The 19,595-nt window shown below is 42.8% G+C and overlaps 1 protein-coding gene across 7 annotated transcripts in view; it reads right to left on the bottom strand.

Annotated features, from left to right (window-relative positions):
• Positions 1-19,595, bottom strand: part of atxn1a (ataxin 1a) — a 470,336-nt gene that overhangs the window by 27,119 nt on the left and 423,622 nt on the right. For 6 of the 7 annotated variants that reach the window (XM_072509608.1, XM_072509607.1, XM_072509606.1 and 3 more), the window contains one exon: positions 6,159-8,123. The exons of the other annotated variant lie outside the window; for it this stretch is intronic. In XM_072509608.1, the coding sequence (XP_072365709.1) occupies positions 6,159-7,970 (1,812 nt within the window). In that variant the 5' untranslated portion in view covers positions 7,971-8,123. The remainder of the gene's footprint in view (positions 1-6,158; positions 8,124-19,595) is intronic. 7 annotated transcript variants of the gene reach the window in all.

The following is a 19,595-nucleotide window of genomic DNA, read 5'->3' as shown; positions in this document are numbered from 1 at the left end:
GCTTTAGAAATAGGGGTGTAGAGTTCAAAAATAAGGACATTATGGTAAAACATTTATGTATAAAATAAAAATAAAATACTGATGCTGGAAATCTGTAATAAAATAAGAGGCTGGAAAAACTCAGATCTGGCAGCGTCTGTGAAGAAAAAAACACAATTGGAATGACTCTTCTTCAGAGCAAAACACTGGTTTGTCCTCAACTGGAGCAGTGCACACAGGGCACCACACTTCGGAAAGGCATTAAAGAAGGTGCAGTAGAGATCCATGAGAATCTTTGGTTCCAAGAATGAGGAACTTCAATTACATGGATAGAGAAGCCGAGGCTATCCACTTCAGAAGGTTTAAAGGAGATCTGATAGAAGTTTTCAAAATCATGAGGGGTTTGGAGAGGGCAGAGAGGAAGAAACTGCTCCCATTGGCAGAAGGGTGGAGAATTAAAGATGGTGAGGACCAAGCAGGCTCCTCTTTCGCATTAAAGGAAAGCAAAAGTAGTGTGTGTCGCGAAGATTGGCTGGTTGGCAATAGTGGGTCCCAGGAAAAAACTGTGAAAAACACTGCTCTATGTAGCCTGTTCCACGGTTGGTTCTACAAATCTGACCCGAGTACACTCCATGAACTTTGTCCTCAAGACTACCTTTACCAATTTATTTTGTCTAATCTGTACAAAGATTAAAGTCATTGCTTTTTACCATTTTCTCAACTTTGGTCCTATTGCCTGGCGCAATCCATGTTTGTAAGCTCTGTCCCCACTTATAACACTCTGGTTATCATGACCCATATACACTGTTATTGCCTTGTCCTTTCTCTTTAACTTTCTAAATTTCCCCATGAATGATCGCTCCACCCCACTATTTATTTTAAAGCCCTACCTATAGTTCTAGTTCCTTGATTTGTTAGGACACTGGTCCCAGCATGGCTCCCTCTTTCCCCAGTGTGCCAGTGTCCCATGAATTGATACACTCTTCTCCCATACCAATCTTTCAGCCAAGCATTCAACTCTCTGCTCTTACTGACCCCAAGCCAATTTGCTCATACTTTTAGTAATCCAGGGATTATCACCTTTTGGTTCTGACTTTTCATTGAACCCCATGCTGCTCATACTCCTCGGCAGAACCTCCTTCTTAGTCCTACCTCTGTCATTGGAACCTACGTGGACTACAACAACTGAACCTTCTTCTATCCCAAGTTCCTCTCCTGCCCCAGGTCTATGCCCTTAATCCTGCTACTGGTGAGCAACACAGCCTTTGCAAAACTCACTCTCAGCTGCAGAGTACAAGATCTATCCCCCTAATTAAACTGTCCCCTACCACTGCTACATTCCATTTACTCTCCCAACTTGAATGACCCGCTACACCACGGAATATGGTCAGTTTGCTCTTCCTCCCTGCAGTTATGCTTTCATCCAGACAGGCTTCAAATGCAATGGCTGAGGCTCATGCAGTGCTGCCTTCTGGATCCCCATGTCTGCCTCACTCATAGCCACACCCTCTCCCTTCCCTGACCACAGACCAAATCTGAAGTGCCTAACCTAAGGGGTGTGACTATCTCCTGGAATAAAGTGTCACGGTAACTTTCTCCATCCCTGACTAATGAGTGCCTGAAGCTCAGACTCCAGCTCATTAACTTGGAGCTAAGTTTCTACGGCTGCAGACACTAATTGCAGATATAGTTATTGTGGATCACACTGGTGTTTACAAGCTTTACCTGCTACAGAAGCAACACTTTACGAGCCCTGCCATCTCTGTTGTATTTCATTTAACTAACTAGGTTTCCAAATTTGAATATCACTCCATTGTCTATTCATAGCTTTTAACTATTCTAGCTAATAACTTTATTTAATGTATTACAATTAATTTTATACTTTAGATCGTCACTGTAACTTAGCCCACAGTCCTAATTTAACCATTTTTTAATAATAATCTTTATTAGTGTCACAAGTAGGCTTACATTAACACTGCAATGAAGTTACTGTGAAAAGTATATAAAGTACACTCCTTACACCTCCAATTCCCACACACACCAAATTTCCTTTCACCCTGATGACATTTCCACTCAGGTGAAGCTGCTCTTTGCTAATACTTTTACTATTAATGCACTTAGTGTTTTACCTGCCCTGGTTGAAATGTTTAATTTCCTGGTTTTTATTCAAATCAATGGTCTAATTCAGAGCCAGAAAACAAAAGAAAAATAAATACTTAACTACTTACCTCTGCTCCTGTGACATCACGGATTATTTTCCCCAATTTTCTCGAACTCTATTTGAAAAAGTGATCTGTTCGCTCCCATTGCAGCTCAAACTTGCTCTGACTCGGCCTCAAGCATTCAAGGATTAAGGATTGCCATTCGTCACAAGCTACTGGCAGTTGGTTTCATGAAAACTGCAAATTGCGCTAATCTTCTCTGTGATTTTTCATGACGTTTTGGCATTTGCAGCTTAATTGCCAGGTAAATTTGTCAGAAAGTCAGGACTAGTAATTAATAATGCAAATATCCTTTAATGATGTGATAACTGTTAATGAGTCTCAATCAATCTCTCTTGCCCAGAATGCAAATAATAAAAGTAGGCGTCTCCATTACTTCTGGTTGCAAATTGAGAGATTTTAAAAACGTCAAAGTTTTAAATATACTTCTCCTGCTTTTCCTATTTTTCTCACTTTTAAAACATTTTCTTTGCCTCCCTTTACTTCTCTTTCTGCACCTGATTTGGTATTGAATTCACTCATTGGGCGCGTTTTCCCACAGCATTTCGCCCGGGGCCAAACCCGTTCTGCTGGGTGCATCGCAGGAGTGGCCCAAGACAGGCTTCGTGCCAGGCACTGGGCCGATCGCGAGTCAGCCGACCTGCTATGGCTGGTGCGATCGGGATCTTGCCCAGCTGAACCATTAGCCTCATCTAAATATTCCTGGCTGGATTGAAGGTGGTTGGCTTGAGGCTGCATTCTCCCGGCTCTTGGGAGGCACCAGTCACAACAGCAAGGCATCACCTAGGCATCAACTAGTACTAGTTGCCACAAGCAGAGGCCAGGCATAATAGCCAATCCAGGAGTCTCTGAGGCCATTGTGGCCCACCTGGTAGTCGGGGACAGGACAGGCCCTGGAACTCCCTCTTGCACCCGGGGATCGTCATGAAATTTTTGGGGGGGGGGCGTTAAAGAGGGGGTTCCTGAAAGGGCAGGGAGGGGGCTCTCAGCGACCCTATAAACGGGCTATGCCTGGGTGGTCAGGGCTCACGCTAACATTTACTGAATGGCGGAGAGGTGGGGGGGAATGCCCCTTGTGGGTCGAGGGGGTTCCCATATCTGCAGGGGTGCGGGTGGATGGGGGTCACATTGTCCGTTGGGGGACCCTCAAGCTCACTTTGACATTGAGGCATCCTTTCGAAATGGCACCCCAATTTCTGAGGACGTTAGGTTTGGTCGGCGAGTTTAATTCCTCACTGCAGAAAAAAAATTCAACATGTGGGATTGACCCATGAGAAAATGACTGAGCGTGGGTGAATACAGATCTGGATGTCACCCAAAAAGCTGGCAGGAAACAGCCCGGCAAACCCGCCCAAAATGACACTTTTTTTGGATGATAATGCCCACTAATTTGACCTCATATCTCTGTCCTTATTCTGTTTATTTCTTAACCCTTTACTCTCATTGGTTAAGGAGATTTGTTCCACTGTTTACCAAGGTTCCAGATGCCCTATTTCTCTCTATCTACCCTAACTGTTCCCCTTAATATCCAGAAAACTTTGATCAAATCTACCCTTACTTAAACTTCTAAATCCAGGGGACACAGCCCTAGATTGTGTAATGTCACCTCATAATTTAACCACTGGAGTTTAGGTATCATGCAGGAAAATCTTCGCAGAACCGTTTGGTTTACACAGATTAACTGAGAGTGGAATCACAAAAGGAAGCACACAAGTCCATCTCTGGCAAGGAGCTTGAAGCATGATCATAACTGGAATACGACACAAACAGCAGGAAGCAGTGTTTCATGTGCTCCAGCCAAATGTGGCAATGGATAGCAAAACCAGTTGTTGTCCCCCATAGTATTCAAGTCTGCGTCCCTTGGACTTAAGAGGGCAGAGATGAGTGCCAAATCAGGGTCATGGCCAGAATGGGAGGCAGTAATAAACTTTGGGGTATCAAAAGTGAGCGTGTGATTGATAATGATCAATGCAGTGGAAACTGATTAATATGTTAAGTTTCACAGCTAAGAATACTGATGTCTGAACGTCAGCATATCAACAGGATCTACTGTAAAGGAATCAGCGTATCAATCCTTCTAGACTAGTCTATCAAAAGGCCCAAACTACTGATTAAATTCAAGCACTTCACACCATTCCCCCAAAAAAAGGATGCATCACATGTGCTCACAGATCTTTTGCATTTTCATAGCATTTTGCTAAATGAACCCTCCGCTAATATGCTGTTGCATTTTTCTTGGGCATAAAAACTACTCAGTTTTAATGGATGACATAAAATGAGATTAATGGCCTTACAGATCTGGAACCATTTTGTGATCTCCCCAATCCACAACTGCCTTGTGATCCCCTGGGCCAGCAAACATTCTGTAATCTTCCTGATCTGTAACTAACTTGTAATCTTTCATGAATTAAATTGGATTTAATATTGTATCTAAAGTGATACTTCTAAATGACCTCCAGGTTTGTTGTTTCCCACAACCTACAATCCCCACCCCCGGAGGGTGACCACTGCGTTTCACAAGCAGCAATTTGGAGCCATAGGTGAAAGTTATGAGGAAAAGACAAATAAATTCATCCGAGGGATGTGGCACAGCTAACATTGAAAATCATGATCCACGATTTGGTTCTGGAATCCACTGTTCAATCTGCAGAAGCTGATTCTGAGCAAAACAGGTTTTCAGTCATCAAAAAACTCTGCAAAAATAAGCAAGATGGCGTCCTGGCTTTTTTTCTTTGATATCAAAGGGCGGTCAATGGTAACGAGGTGGCACATTATTGAACACCTTAACGTTTTATTTGATGCCAAGCCTACATTATTTCATGTTTAACATAAGTTATCAAAATTTCATTTCCACTTATTAATTACCTGAACGTGTGTTTAACAGTTTAAGAATTTCATGTTGACCGATCTTATTTACTTTCAAACGTATTTACCATTTTGCTCTTCAAAGTCCCATCACTGCTCCATCTAAACTGTATGAGTCAAAGAAACCCAAACCCCAACTCCTATAGATGGGGTGGTTTCTGTGTCAGCTCATTTTAATGGCACCAGTAGATACATTTCCACACTTAGGAATCAGTTTTTATTGATAACTTAAAAAGCTGGTGTTTTATTTATTTTCCTCACCCCAAAGACAGAGGAAAGGTACTAGACCAAACTTGAGCTCCAAATATCCAGGTAAATGGAAAGAAAAATCTGTTCAAAAAATAAATTTGAACATTTCAAAAATATGGGGGGAAAAATGCAATTAGCACAGTTAAGCTAAATGACCACTTGTAACTACTCACACAGTACTCAGATAATACTTTCAAGGGGCTCATCATCTGATGCACATTTAACACCTAGATAGTTTTCTTTTAACTAAATAGTGCATATTTCTTGCTTTGGCCACAACCCCACACTTGCCACTGATATTGAATAACAGAATTGTTGGAGATTACATCAATGGGGAACATTTGTGACTTTGTTTTAAGTAAACAGTGCCATGGTATGTAATTTGTGCTCGCCTTTGATTTATAGTCTGCCTTCATGGGGTCACCACTTTGGTAACTGCATTAACATGCTGCCTCTGCTCTGTACCCCACTAAGAATGAAAGACTTGACATTTGCATGATAGTACCTAATGTTCCAAGATCCCTTCCAATAAATTCAAATCACAGTCTTTCCTACTGAAAATTAAGTTCTGATATGTGCAGTCATCACATCAGTGACATCCATAGCAAGTATAGTAATGTGCGTGGTGACATCAACGTGACTATGTACACGCATCTCTCGGCTTGATATTTGGCAAGAAATGAATGCGAAATGACAAATTTGGATGGCAATTCATTTTACTGATTCACCACCCAAAAACATAATTGTGTGAATCTATCAGTGGAAGATTGACACAATCCTATTATTCAATGCTATTCTTTGCAAAGAAACATAAAATGCTCCAGTTGACCTGGTCACTCATACCTGTGTTCGGTGTTCTCCAACTGCAAACTGCAGGAGAGCAAAGCTGGAGGTGTGACTGCCTTCAACGCGCTCCACAGTACTAGAATCAATCTTCAGGTCACTGCTGATTTCAGCACTCTGTATGAAGTCCTCGGTTTTTAAATCTTCAACTCTCTTAAGCTCTCCATTAGCTAGCTGTATGATTGATCCTTTCATGAAGTAGGGAGGCAGTTGATTAGAAGCTGCGACAGGAGAGTTCACTGACTGCACTACTGGCAGGTGTACTTGGGCCTGTACGACGGTCGTATGGTAAGTTGGCTGTGTGACAAGTGATTCAGGATGATAGTTCTCGCTCTTGGGACTGGCCGTGCTGACAAATGGATGAGGCACTGCAGCAAACTGAGGAGATGTCGTAACTATTGTAGACGTTACCCCTGATGCTTCAACTGCTGCAGTGCATACAGGAATGAGGAGGGGCTGGCTGCCTGGGATTACCAGGTGTTGTTGCAGGTTCCCATGGTAACCAAGTGCTTGCTGTTGACTGCTTAAGTAACCAATAAGTGGCTGTTGAGCGCCAGGGTACACAGCACTGGCAGGTAGTCCTATAGAAAGGTGCTCAGTGGGATTATGGGTAGTCTGGATGACAGAATGTGGAGAAAACGCAGCCTTCCCATGATTTAAGTTAGTCTTATCATATAGTGTCAAAGGAGAGCTGTCCCTGTCTATGGCCTGTTGGACCTCCAGATCTGTAGTAGGCGTGTGACTGTTAGGTATCATCATTACTGAGGCTCGAGGGCATAAAGTTTCATGTGCATTATAATCAGCAGGACTTGAGTGAACAACCCCATGGGTCCCATGCCTTATTTCATAGTGCCGAGAAACTGGCTTGTTTGCTGCTTTTTCCATGTTCATTTCTATGCTGGGTGAAATGGCATATCTCCTGCTTTTTTCAATTTCGCCATTTGATACTTCCCTTCTTGGAACGAAATGTGATCTGCTATCTTCAACCTTCCTTATGGATTCCCTTGATGCAACATGGTATCCGGCATCTGCATACTGGAGAACCACCTGTGATGGTGTACTGACTGAGAGGGTGTGCGGAATCAGGGATGGGTGAGAGTGTAAATGGAGGGGAACTGTTGCAGGGGAGAGGGGCCTGGTCATATTTGGAGACGAACTTGAAATTTGCACATACTGGTTTTGCACAGTTGGTAGGGGTGACCCAGTTATCATTCTGTGTGGTCTGACTACCTGCTGCTCAACCTTGTGCTGGGATGGGCTACCTATACTGGCGAAGATTGTAGAGTAGGGTTCTAGATGGGAATACTGAGATGGAGTGGCAGAAGCATTAGAGGCTGTCGGGGAGATTAATGGGGAAGGGACGAATGCAGCTGGGCTGGAGTATGGTCCGCTGTAAGGTGGCCCGACAAACTGAAAAGTAGCAGGTTGCAAGGGGGCATACTCTACTGGCGTCGCAGAAGGTCCTGATTGAGCTAATGCTGAAGATGAATAAACAGCACGAAGATGTGTTAACCCTGGAGTTGGTCTAACATTCCCAGGCGATGAGTAGTCCACTGCAGTCGCTAGTGGTTTATATAGCGGTAAGCCAGTTTCCACTGAGGGTTCACCTGCTACTTTGACATGTCCATATCTCATGCCCACGCTGCTTTGGCTGCTAGCTACATTGGCGAGCCATGCCAAGTTTTCACTGCGACTGCTCTCACTCACAGTAGCTGCTACAACTGCCTTGTCTGCCAAGGGCAGGGTGTTAACAGGAAACTCCCGCTTTTTGGGTGGTAAACATTCATTGCTGCGTTCCTGGTTGGATTTCATTTTTAAAAACTTGCTTAGTGTCTGTTAGGCTTTGATTCTAGTTTGATAACCAGGATGTTGCATTTGCTTTCTGGCAGTTCGTCCCAAAATGATCCAAGAACTGCATGAGGCATCATTTCTTCCAGCCAGAATTCTTCACAACTGCTCTGGAATCTGAAATGTAAAGAAAGGTTAAAAACCTCACATTTAGCAAACAGGACACTCCAAATTTATAGCAAATATATAAATTAAAAATCATTGCAATACGAACTGTACAAATATCCTGACGATAGCTTCACACCAATCAGACGTTTTGTAAATTCCAAGTCACCGAGATAAACCAGTTTCTTTCTATTACCTTGCTCTTCCTTCCTCCCCTTCCCCAGTCTCTCCCAGAAGCGCTACAAGCCGTTTTAAAAGGGGAATACAACAGCCCTGCAGTCAAAGTGTCACATCGTACTATGTTTAATCCTCAAGCGAAAGGTGTTCCTTACCATTTGTTCACAAAAACAAATGCAATCCATTTGAATATTAGGTGATTTAATAATAGCCTTAATTCCATACAACTGTTTAAAACCAGTTACAACCAGCCTAAACTGAAGACTCAGCATGCACAACAACATTCTGCTGGTTTAAATCTCATTACCATTTTTCTTTCCAAATCACAACTTGGAAATGGTTGTGCTCCTATAAAATAAATATTTTCATCTTATTTCTAATTAATTTAAATGCAGAGTTTCAGCACAGAGGAAGATCACAATATCTCAAAAATTCTCACGAATGCACATTGGCTCAATACTAAGCAGTAACGTGAGGAAGCTATATACTACACCAATGCAAACTAAAGAAAACAATGTTAACAGACAATGGATGGTTTTAACTGTTGGACAATTAATAGAGTATTCAGTAAGGAACACAGGCTGGTACTTAGGATATTTTCTTGAGCTATGTTTAGCTCTTTCGCAGAGACCAGTGATAGTATAAAAATAAATGCAGGCTGTAAATATCTGTTAGGAGTATTTATAAAGCCCAGTCTAAGCAGAAGCTAAATTTATCTTTTCAAAGAATAGAGATGCTTTGCTTGCTGGATAATCATCAAAATTGAATGTTTTACACTGATTTGCAAGGTCCATCTTTTGCAAACATGAATTAGATTTAAAAAGGCGTTGAATGTTTTGCAGTGTGGTTTAAGCAATACAGAGAGGAACCAAAAGCCTTCCAAAGATCAAGCTGCACTAAAATGTGCATAAACAAAAATCAAGATAGGACTAATCTGTGGCAGCTTAAACATGCTGTTAAAACTAATGTGTGCCAGTCTAGTGCAATGCTGAATTCAGGTGACTGCTGGATAGCAGCATAAATGTATGTGTTCTTGATTTTAACTGACAATGGCAGCATTGGCTTACTGCTGTTCAGGTATGATGCATGCATCCAGGTCTCTGTTTGATGCAGTTGAAGTTCATCTTTGTATCCTAACGAGCAACATCAGGATACTTTTCCAGCATTTGTGCCACCTACTTGCGTGTCTTGGAAACAGCAGGTCCACAGTCATTATTATTTAAATTGCATTATTGGTGGGAAGGCATTCTGCCAGCAGCACAATGACTCCTTCAATGCCCTGCATCACGTACTGGTGGTCAAAAATTGTTCCATGGAGCAGGAGATGCTGAGGGGGCAGCTTATGATGCCCAAAGAATTTATTTTACCATTACACATTGTGAAATAGGTTGTAGGTATTTAGTAGTTAAACAGTTTAATTTACTCATTTCAATATTATTTTGCTGAATTCAGAGGAAAAAAATGAAGCCCCCAAATTAGGAAGTTTAAAGATAAACAGAAGGAATACAGGAATATGTGGAAATTTAAACACTTGGCATGTAGTGCACAGGGTGAAGAAAGGAGTTAAACTGGTGTGACAAGAAAATTACCAATGCTTCTCCTCGTATTGCTGGTGCAAAAATGCACTGGAGCAAACACATTCCAGCCCAGAAACACCAAGTCTGCACTACATGTTATATCAGAGATGCACAATTAGATGCTTGTGGGATTCACTACTATGCTATTTATGCTCATAGTGCCTTGGGCAATGCCAACGATTGTTCGTGAGGAAATCCTATTTAGCACAGTGGTTAGCACTGTTGCTTCACAGCACCAGAGACCCGGGTTCAATTCCCAGCTTGGGTCACTGTCTGTGCGGAGTCTGCACGTTCTCCTAGTGTTTCCTACGGGTGCTCCGGTTTCCTCCCACAAGTCCCGAAAGACGTGCTGTTAGGTGAATTGGACATTCTGAATTCTCCCTCAGTGTAGCTGAACAGGTGCCATAGTGTGGCGACTGGGGGATTTTTACAGTAGCTTCATTGCAGTGTTAATGTGAGCCTACTTGTGACATTAATAAAGATTATAAATTACCATTAAATTGTGATTTCTTATTATAGACTCTTCTGCTGCTGAAAAACAGCTTTTCTTAATTTACCCTATTAAAACCTTTCAAAATGTTGATCACCTTTTATCAAACTTCCTCAACTTTTTGTTTCAAGGAGAACAACCCCAATTTCTATAGTGTTGCAACAAAACGGAAGTTTTTCATCCTTGGTACCATTCAGATAAATCTCTTCCATACGCTATCCAAGGGTTTGACATTGTTCCTCAAATGTGGTGCCAGAACTGAACACTATAATCCACCTGAAATCTAACCAGGGTTTTATAAAGGTTTAGCATAATTTCATTGCTTTTGTACTCCATGCTTCTATTTTGACAAATGCTGTCGAGCTTTCTCCACTCTGCATCTGTCTTAAAATTGTTGCCTCAACTTCCTCTTCCTAGCAAAATAAACCATTTCACACTTATCTGCTTTAAATGTCATCTTTGATTAGCTGAAGTATAGAATATAAGAGAAGGGACATTGTGCTATAAATGTATAAACACTAGTTAGGCCACAGCTAGAGTACAGATATGTAGGAGAAGGTTGTCAGGAATGAAGACTTTTAGCTATTAGATATTGGAACACAAGAAGTTGAAGGAAGATTTAATTGCTACTGCTGCTTGTAGATACACCCGCCAGGAGATCTGCTGTCATGGTATATTACATTCCTCTGCCTTGCGCCATCCTCACACTTCCATTGCAACTGCTCCATGATACCAGTCATCCCAGTACAGCTACATTGACCCCCTTTCTGTTGTCCTCCAATTTGCCCTCCAGAAAAGGTTTTCAGCTCTGGTCAAATGGCCAAAATACTGACATTTTCTTTTCTGGATGTCACTTTTAAAGAGTTTTTTTACTCTTTCAATTTCAAGCACTTCTTCATTGGTTCTATGGTTTGCAGATAGAATTTTACACATACGGCTTAGCATCCACAATTTAAAGGTCTTTATTTCTTCCATAGATCTTAATTTAATAGATTTAATTGAGGTGTACAAAATTAAGAGACTACATACAGTGGCTTATTTCCATTCACAGAAAGGTCAATAACCAGGGCCACAGATTTAAAGTAATTGGCATAAGGATTAGAGAAAGCTGAGGAGAATGTCTTTCACTTACAGAGTGGCAACATCTGGAATTCACAGCCCAAATAGGGTGACAGAGGCAGAAATCCTAATCACATTTAAAGGAAAAGCTTGGAAATGCATCTGAAGGGCTGTAACCTATAGAGGTCTAGCGATCTAGAGCTGTAAAGTGGGATTATGCTAGAGAGCTTCTTGTCGGCTAGCACAGACATGATGGATCAAATGGTCTCCTCTGTGGTGTAATTACTCTACATTTCCAATTACAAATGCACTTGTTATAAGATTTTGTTTCAATTTCAATCAATTGAGTAGTGTTGATAATAAAGACTTCTGCTCAATCCCTAGAGACTCTAACGTGCATACTGCACTGCAGTCAGCCACTGTTTTCGTAGTCCAGTTGTGGCCAAACCTTTTGTAGGAACCCATCGAAAACCGGTTGTCAATTTAAGAACAGAAATCCAGAATTTCATTTAACAGAAAACAGAAACCTGAATGACAAAAGCTGCAGTAAGTCATTCAACAGTTATCATGAGAACATCTCAAGTGTGTTGAATTTATATATATATATATATTTCTCAAAAACATCTGACTGCTGGGCATGCGCCACTGGCTGTAACACAATCTCAGGGAGTTCTGGTGACTACATAAACAGCCAAAAGCTTTGCTCGCACGAAACAGGATGTCATTAAGAATCCCCCTTCTCTCTCTCTCCACCCCCCCCCCCCCCCCCCCCCCCACCGTTCAGAACTCCTAGTTGTTGACTGTTGCAATGCACTCCAAATCAGCTGCTGTGCTATACATGGAATGTTACATATTGTGAGGCTATATTAGTTACTGCAGGAGGTCATGCGACTGATGGGCATTCACTAATCTACAGCAGTAGAACTCATGACTCATTCATCAACACAGGAATCCTATTGTGTGACTAACATCAGATAAATCAGAGTGGAACTTCATTATTGTGAACTATTGTAAACCTCTCCAACATAAACTGGTCTAGGGGAAACGTAATTCACTACATAATCAGTAGTAATGTGTAAGTTTTGAGGCGAACCTTTGTTGAGATCGTGCTAGTACTTAGTAACAATGAAGGTGGGCTTGTTACAATTTTTACAAAATCTATCACCATCAAACAAAGAGATAAAAAGTGACAAAGTCAACAATTACAATTCTATCATTCCCACTTCTCCACGTACATTGCTCACAAATATCTCAAAGGCAGCAATCCTCTGGTACCTTGCTTTGTGCGCGAGCGGGAAATGCGACAGACTTCACAACTGAAGCCACCATCACAGCCAAACCGGATTCTGGTCGTCCTCAAAATGCATTTTCCAATGGGAGCATGGAATCACAATTAGGAGCAGCATCGAAAGCTGTATTAGGATTTTCTCCTTTCTTAGTCCAAGGGCATGGAGGACAACTGTGGTCCCTTGCATGACCTTCCCAAGTGAGATCAGCTAACATGATGCTGGACATGAGATCACGGCCTGTGAAACTCACTATCATATCTGGCAACTAAGTTACACTGAGAAAATTAACAAATCATAGGGGTAGGGATTAATTGGGTGTGGGAAGGTGGTGAAACTGATTATGCTCAGTGAACTGAACTGGCAAGGTCATCATTGGTACCAGTCATGAAGGCGAGAAGGTGCAGCATCAGTTCTGTTCTATACTGCAACACATCTCGGTAATGCTTAACCACATAAGTAACAATGAATCAGGCAGGGCCCAACTCCTGATTGCTACCTAGTAGTAATGACAGAAAAGTGGACATCTGGCAAGGATACAATCAGGCTCACCAATGATATCTCTCCTGCGAATAATTGCCAACAAGCTCTCAGCCTAGGTTTGCAGATGTAGAACAGCCATCTCTATCTGGGAGAGGTCCTAAAAAATTCAGCAAGCACCAACTGAAAATACTCATGAAGAGTCAAAGTCATTATAGCACAGAAGCAGACCGTTCAAATGATCAAATCGATGTTGACATGTACGAGGGACATGATCTCTTAAATGTTGTAAATTGACCAATACTTTAACTGCTTTTTTGCAATTCTATTAGCAATGTCACAAAGGGTTTCTGAGAATCAGACAGTTTCACATGTTTTCTTTAAATTACACATTTATATGGGTGTTTAACAGGTTGAAGTGTTTTGTCTAGTCTGCAGGTGAAGAGAATTAGTGTGGTTTTGTTTTTTGCATGTTAGTGTGCTTCTCACTTTCGGCCTATACTGCTGGCTGGGAACAATGCAAATTTGAGTGCCAAATGCACAACACATTGTGACACACGGAAACTGGATCCCCCAAGCTTGAGGAACCCGTAGGCCCTTAGACGTTCAGTGTGTGGATACACCCTAGTGCTCATGAACTAAACTCTGAACTACAGACAAATAGCCCTATTGCCTTGTGGGTATCTTGGCACGGTTGAAAGCTAAGGAAGTAAACCTTGCCAAAAATTTGAAGTGGAGCCCAAAGATAGACTCATGCCTAACTCTGTCATCTTTCTGGCAACTCCTCAGCCAAGTCAGCGCCAAACAGAATACTTTATATTCCCATAAAATTCCTAATTTGTTTAAATAGGAGACACCTTACTTTTAAACTGTGCCCCCTAGTTTTAGATTCCCCCACGAGAGGAAACATCCTGCCAGCATCCACCCTGTCAAGCCCCCTCAGAATTGTATATATTTCACCTCTCATTCTTCTAAACCTTTTATATGTCATGGCACACCTCTACACTATTAAAACAACGGAGGAACACCTCCTATTTTCTGTCTTCTTCCGTTACTGGGAACTTTGTTCTCAACTTCTTCCTTTCCCCTCCTGTTTTTTTTATTTAAAAACCTCTCCCCGTCTCTCTCGCTTCTCCCAGGATTTTTGCTTTTTGTGCAAGCGCATGGGACCTTTGTCTTCAGCTCCAAACCCCGGTGGTCATGCGAATGGGCCTCTTTCCCAGCTGGCGTGCGCGCGCGAGGCCAAACATTAGTCAAATCTTGGGTTTGCCAACCACAGAGCAGAAGACAAGTTAGTTTTAGTTTAACGACATTAATTTTGAATTTTTTTTGTGGCACACTGGGGGGTCTTCACGGCACAGTTGGGAACCACTGTTCTAAAATCCATTGAGTACAGGCCCAACCTGCTCAACCTATCCTCATAAGATAAGCTCTTCATCTGAGGATTCTGTATAATTAACCATCTCTGAACTGCTTCCAATCTAAATATATTCTTACTTAAGGATACCAGAATTGTACACAATAGAACATTGGTAACACTGTACCTGTAGTGCACAGTTGTAGCAAAACATCCCGACTATCATGCTCCATCCCTCTTGCCATAAAAGTCAACATTCCATTTGCCTCCCGAATTACTTGCTGTACCTGCATGCTAACGATTTGTGATTCATATACACCCAGATCCCGCTGTACTGCAGCATTCTGCAGTCTCTTTCCATCTAAATAATATTCTGCTTTTCTTTTCTTCCTGCCAAAGTGGACAACCGCATATTTTCCCACATTATACTGTGTCAATTTTTTGCCCATTCACTTAACCTATTTATATCCATTTTATTGCTCCTCACAACTTCCTACTTATCTCTGCATCACTGGCAAATTTGGCTACAATACAGTTTGTCCCTTCATCCTCGTAATACAGCAGAAGTAATGGGTTGGATGTCAGTGGTCAGCACTGTTGCTTCACAGCACCAGGATCACAGGTTTGATTCCCGGCTTGGGTCACTGTGCGGAGTCTGCATGTTCTCCCCATGTCTGCGTGGGTTTCCTTTGGGTGCTCCGGTTTCCTCCCACAAGTCCTGAAAGACGTGCTATTAGGTAATTTGGACATTCTGAATTCTCCCTCTGCGTACCCGAACAGGCGCTGGAATGTGGCGACTGGGGGCTTTTCACAGTAACATTCATTGCAGTGTTAATGTAAACCTACTTGTGACAATAAAGATTATTATAATTATAAATGATCGTAAATTCACATATTAACAGGGTGAAATCGGTCTTTGCTTTTAGTGCAATACAAGCTCATTGTGATTCAGCGCTTGGTTTTACGTTCTGCCCAATTATTATTTTCCCTCAGATTTTACAGAAGAGAAAATTGAGCAGTTTAAAACAGGCATCCGATCTGCTGCAAGTCTGCTACTGGCGAAGACCAATTTCATTTCCACCATTTCCAAGCAGACTCAAAAATATTGAACAAAGCTCGTACTGAATCCCCACTTAAGTCTTCAGCACTCACCACTACTACAATGATGCTTATGGGCAGCACTTACTGACTTTAATCAACGTGCAGGCACATGCTTCACGCACTCTCCACATTTCAAATAGGTGTCTGTTTAATCATTGCAGTGAAACATTTTAAATGCTGATAAATCTAATTTTAATGGTGCAGGATAAATAAACTCAGCTGAATTCCACCAAGAAAATGCAAACAGACAAGTTGGTGTTTTGACACTAATCTATCGTAAAAGATAATGCATTTGATTTGAAAACTACTGCACCAAAGGAACATCTTGCCCAAAGCCCTGCGGACCTCCTCAGTTGTCTAAAGGTTCCTCAAATTCTGATACAAACAAATCTATACGAGATGCTGCTGGTGGAGAAAATAAACCTCCAATATTACAGCAGACTACAGATTTATGTCAGAAATTTCAACCGGAACAAAAAAATTTAAATTGGAGGGCGGATAGACAGGAGTTAATAGGAATAATCCCTTGGAGATAATAAGAAGCTGACTCCTCAATTGACAAGGTTATATTGCAGGTAGATTATTGGGTAGAGAGAAGAAAAGCCGTTCTTGCCTGCTTGACTGAATTTAGTATCGTTGGCTTCTATTGTTTGTGTGTTCATGTTATTTCTGCAGTGATACAATACAGGAGAAATGTGCACATTTTTAAGAGACTTTTTTGTTTGACTGAGCCACTTTTACTCTTTTTTTTTATGTACTGGAAAATGTCACTCCATGTTTAAAATCACAACAAAGGGACAATCAGATCTATCCCTCTGCACTGGTGCTTTTGAATAGAGCAAAATGCACTCATTTCATTCAACAGTTTTCAGCTCCTCTTCATTTGCAGGCTTCTCAGCTCCAGGACATTACTGCAGGAGTTCCTCAAGGTAGTGTCTTAGCCCAACCATACCCCCCCCCCCCCTTCCATCATAAGGTCAGAAGTCGGGATTTTTGCGGATGACTGCACAATGTTCAGCACCATTCACGACTCCTCAGATAATGAAGCAGTCCATGTCCAAATGCAGCAAGACCTGGACAATATCCAGGCTTGGGCTGACAAGTGGCAAGTTACATTCGCATCACAAAAGTGTCAGGCAATGACCTTCTCCTACCATCGCCCCTTGACACAGCAGAGCATTTAGAAAACAGTGGCACGATCGGACAGCGTTAGCATGGATTTATGAAGGGGAAATCATGCTTGACAAATCTACTGGAATTCTTCGAGGATGTGACTAGCAGAATTGATGAAGGGGAGCCAGTGGATGTGGTGCATTTGGACTTTCAGAAGGCTTTTGACGAAGTCCCGCATAAAAGATAAGCATGTAAAATTAAAGCGCATGGGATTAGGGGTAGTGTATTGAGATGGATAGAAAACTGGTCAGCAGACTGGAAACAAAGAGGAGGAATTAATGGGCCTTTTTCAAATTAGCAGGCAGTGACTAGTGGGGTACCACAGAGATCGGTGCTAGGGCCCCAGCTATTCACAATATATATTAATGATTTAATGAGGGTACAAAATGTCATATCTCCAAATTTGCAGATGATTCCAAGTTGGGTGGGAGGGTGGGCTGTGAGTAGGATGCAGAGATCCTTCAGAGTGAATGGGCAAATGGATGGCAGATGCAGTATAATTTGGATAAATGAGAGGTTATCCACACTGGTGGCAAAAACAAGGCGGCAGACTATTATCTGAATGGCCATAAATTGGGAGAATGGAACATGCAACGAAACCTGGGTACCAGTCATTGAAGACAAGCATGCAGGTGAGAGGATTCAAGTACATGGGCAGGGATGTCTTGCTGCAATTATACAGGTGCCTTGGTGAGGCCACACCTGGAATATGGTGTGCAGTTTTGGTCTCCTTATCCGAGGGAGCTCCAACAACTATGGAGGGAGGGCAGAGAAGGTTTACCAGGCTGATTCCCGGGATGGCAGGGCTGATGTGCAAGGAGAGATTGAATCGGTGGAGTGTATTCGCTGGAATTCAGAAGAATTGGGGGAGGGGGGGGGGTAGGGTATCCCATAGAAATCTAACTGGGCTGGACAGGGTAGATGCAGGAAGGATGTTCCTGATGGTGGATGTGTCCAGAACCAGTGGCCACAGTCTGAGGATACGAGGTAGACCATTTAGGACAGAGATGAGGAGAAATGTCTTCACCCAGAGAGTGGTGAGCCTGTGGAATTCGTTACCTCAGGAAGTAGTGGAGTCCAAAACAATGGTTAGATACAGCACTTAGGGCGAAGTGGATCAAAGGATATGGGGGCAAGCTATATTAGGCTACTGAGCTGGATGAGCAGCCATGATCATAATGAATGGCAGAGCGGGCTTGAAGGGCCGAGTGACCTCGACCTGCCAATGGCATTACCATCGCTGAATCCCCACAATCAACATACTGGGGATTACCGTTGATCAGAAACTGAACTGGGCTTGCCATATTAATATTGTGGCTACCAGAGCAGGTTAAAGTTTAGGGATCATACAGCGAGTAACTCATCTCCTGACCCCTCAAAACCTGTCCACCATCAACAACACATGTCAGGAGTGTAATGGAATACTCTCCACTTGCCTGGATGAGTGCAGCTCCAACAACATCAGGAAACTTCATACCATCCAGGACAAAGCAGCCCGCTTGATTGCTCCCCATTCCACAAGCATTCAAACCCTCCACCACCACTGACGAACAGTGGCAGCCTTGTGTTCCATCTACAAGATGCACTGTAGTAACTCACCAAGGTTCTTTACACAGCACCTTCCAAACCCACAACTGCTACCATCTAGAAGGACAAGACCAGCAGATATTTGGGAACCCCACCACCTGGAGGTTCCCCTCCAAGTCAATCACAACCCTGACCTGAAAATATATAGCCGTTTCTTCGCTGTCGCTGGGGCAAAATCCTGAACTCTCTCCCCAACAGCACTGTGGGTGTACCTACACCTCGGGGACTGCTGTGGTTCAAGAAGGCAGCTCATCATCACCTTCTGAAGAGCAACTAGGATGGGCAAAAAATGCTGGACTAACCAGCGACGCCACACATCCCGGAAATGAATTTTAAGAAAGCTACCCTGCTCAAACTGCTTTTGTGGTTTATGTACCCAGGGGGCCTTACGCAAGGTGCATTCACGCGTCGATTTTTTCGTTATGGATAGAACCTTGTACTTGGAGTGAAGATTGTGGAGTGCACGGTGGCGGTGATTTCCGACCGCGCGCCACACCTGAAGGTGATTTCCGACCAGCGCGCGGATTGGAGGCTGGACATGGATCTGTTGTCAGATCTTTGTTCCGCCCGAAGATTTCGGGGGCCATGAAGAACTACATCGAACTGATTGAAAATGAGATGGTCTCACCGTCTACAGTGTGGGAGGCATTAAAAGCGATAATTAGGGGAGAGAGGTCATCTCATATAAGTGGCAGTTGGATAGGGTAAACAGAAGGGAGTGTCAGGAAGTAGTAGACAAAATTTTAGGGTGGATAGAGAATATGCGAGTGACTCACCGCCCGAGATTTTAGCACGTAGTAGAAGCTGCAAATGCAGTTTGACCTACTGTCTACGGGCTGGGTGGTGAGACAGCTGCGACACATAAGAGGGATGGTCTATGAGTATGGGAGGTCAGCCGATTGTTTTCTCATCAGTTACGGCGGCAGAAGGCTGCCAGGGAGATTTTGCAGATACGAGATTTGGGGCATGGGTTAGTCTGTACCCCAGAAAAAGTTAATGAGGTGTTTTGCTCCTTTTCTGAGGGACTTTAAAGATCGGAGCCACCAGAAGATGAGCAGAAGATAACTACATGGAGGACATGACGTTCCCTCAGGTAGGGGATGAGTTGCGGGAAACATTAGATGCGTTGCTGGAGTTGGAGGGGGTCCGCAGGGCTTTGGGTAAGATGCAGGCAAGGAAGACGCCGGGGCCTGATGG

This window comes from Scyliorhinus torazame, chromosome 6 (assembly GCF_047496885.1).
Source record: "Scyliorhinus torazame isolate Kashiwa2021f chromosome 6, sScyTor2.1, whole genome shotgun sequence".
Lineage (NCBI taxonomy): Eukaryota > Metazoa > Chordata > Chondrichthyes > Carcharhiniformes > Scyliorhinidae > Scyliorhinus > Scyliorhinus torazame.
Note: the sequence above shows the minus strand (reverse complement) of the source record. Positions and strands in the feature narration are given on the sequence as shown.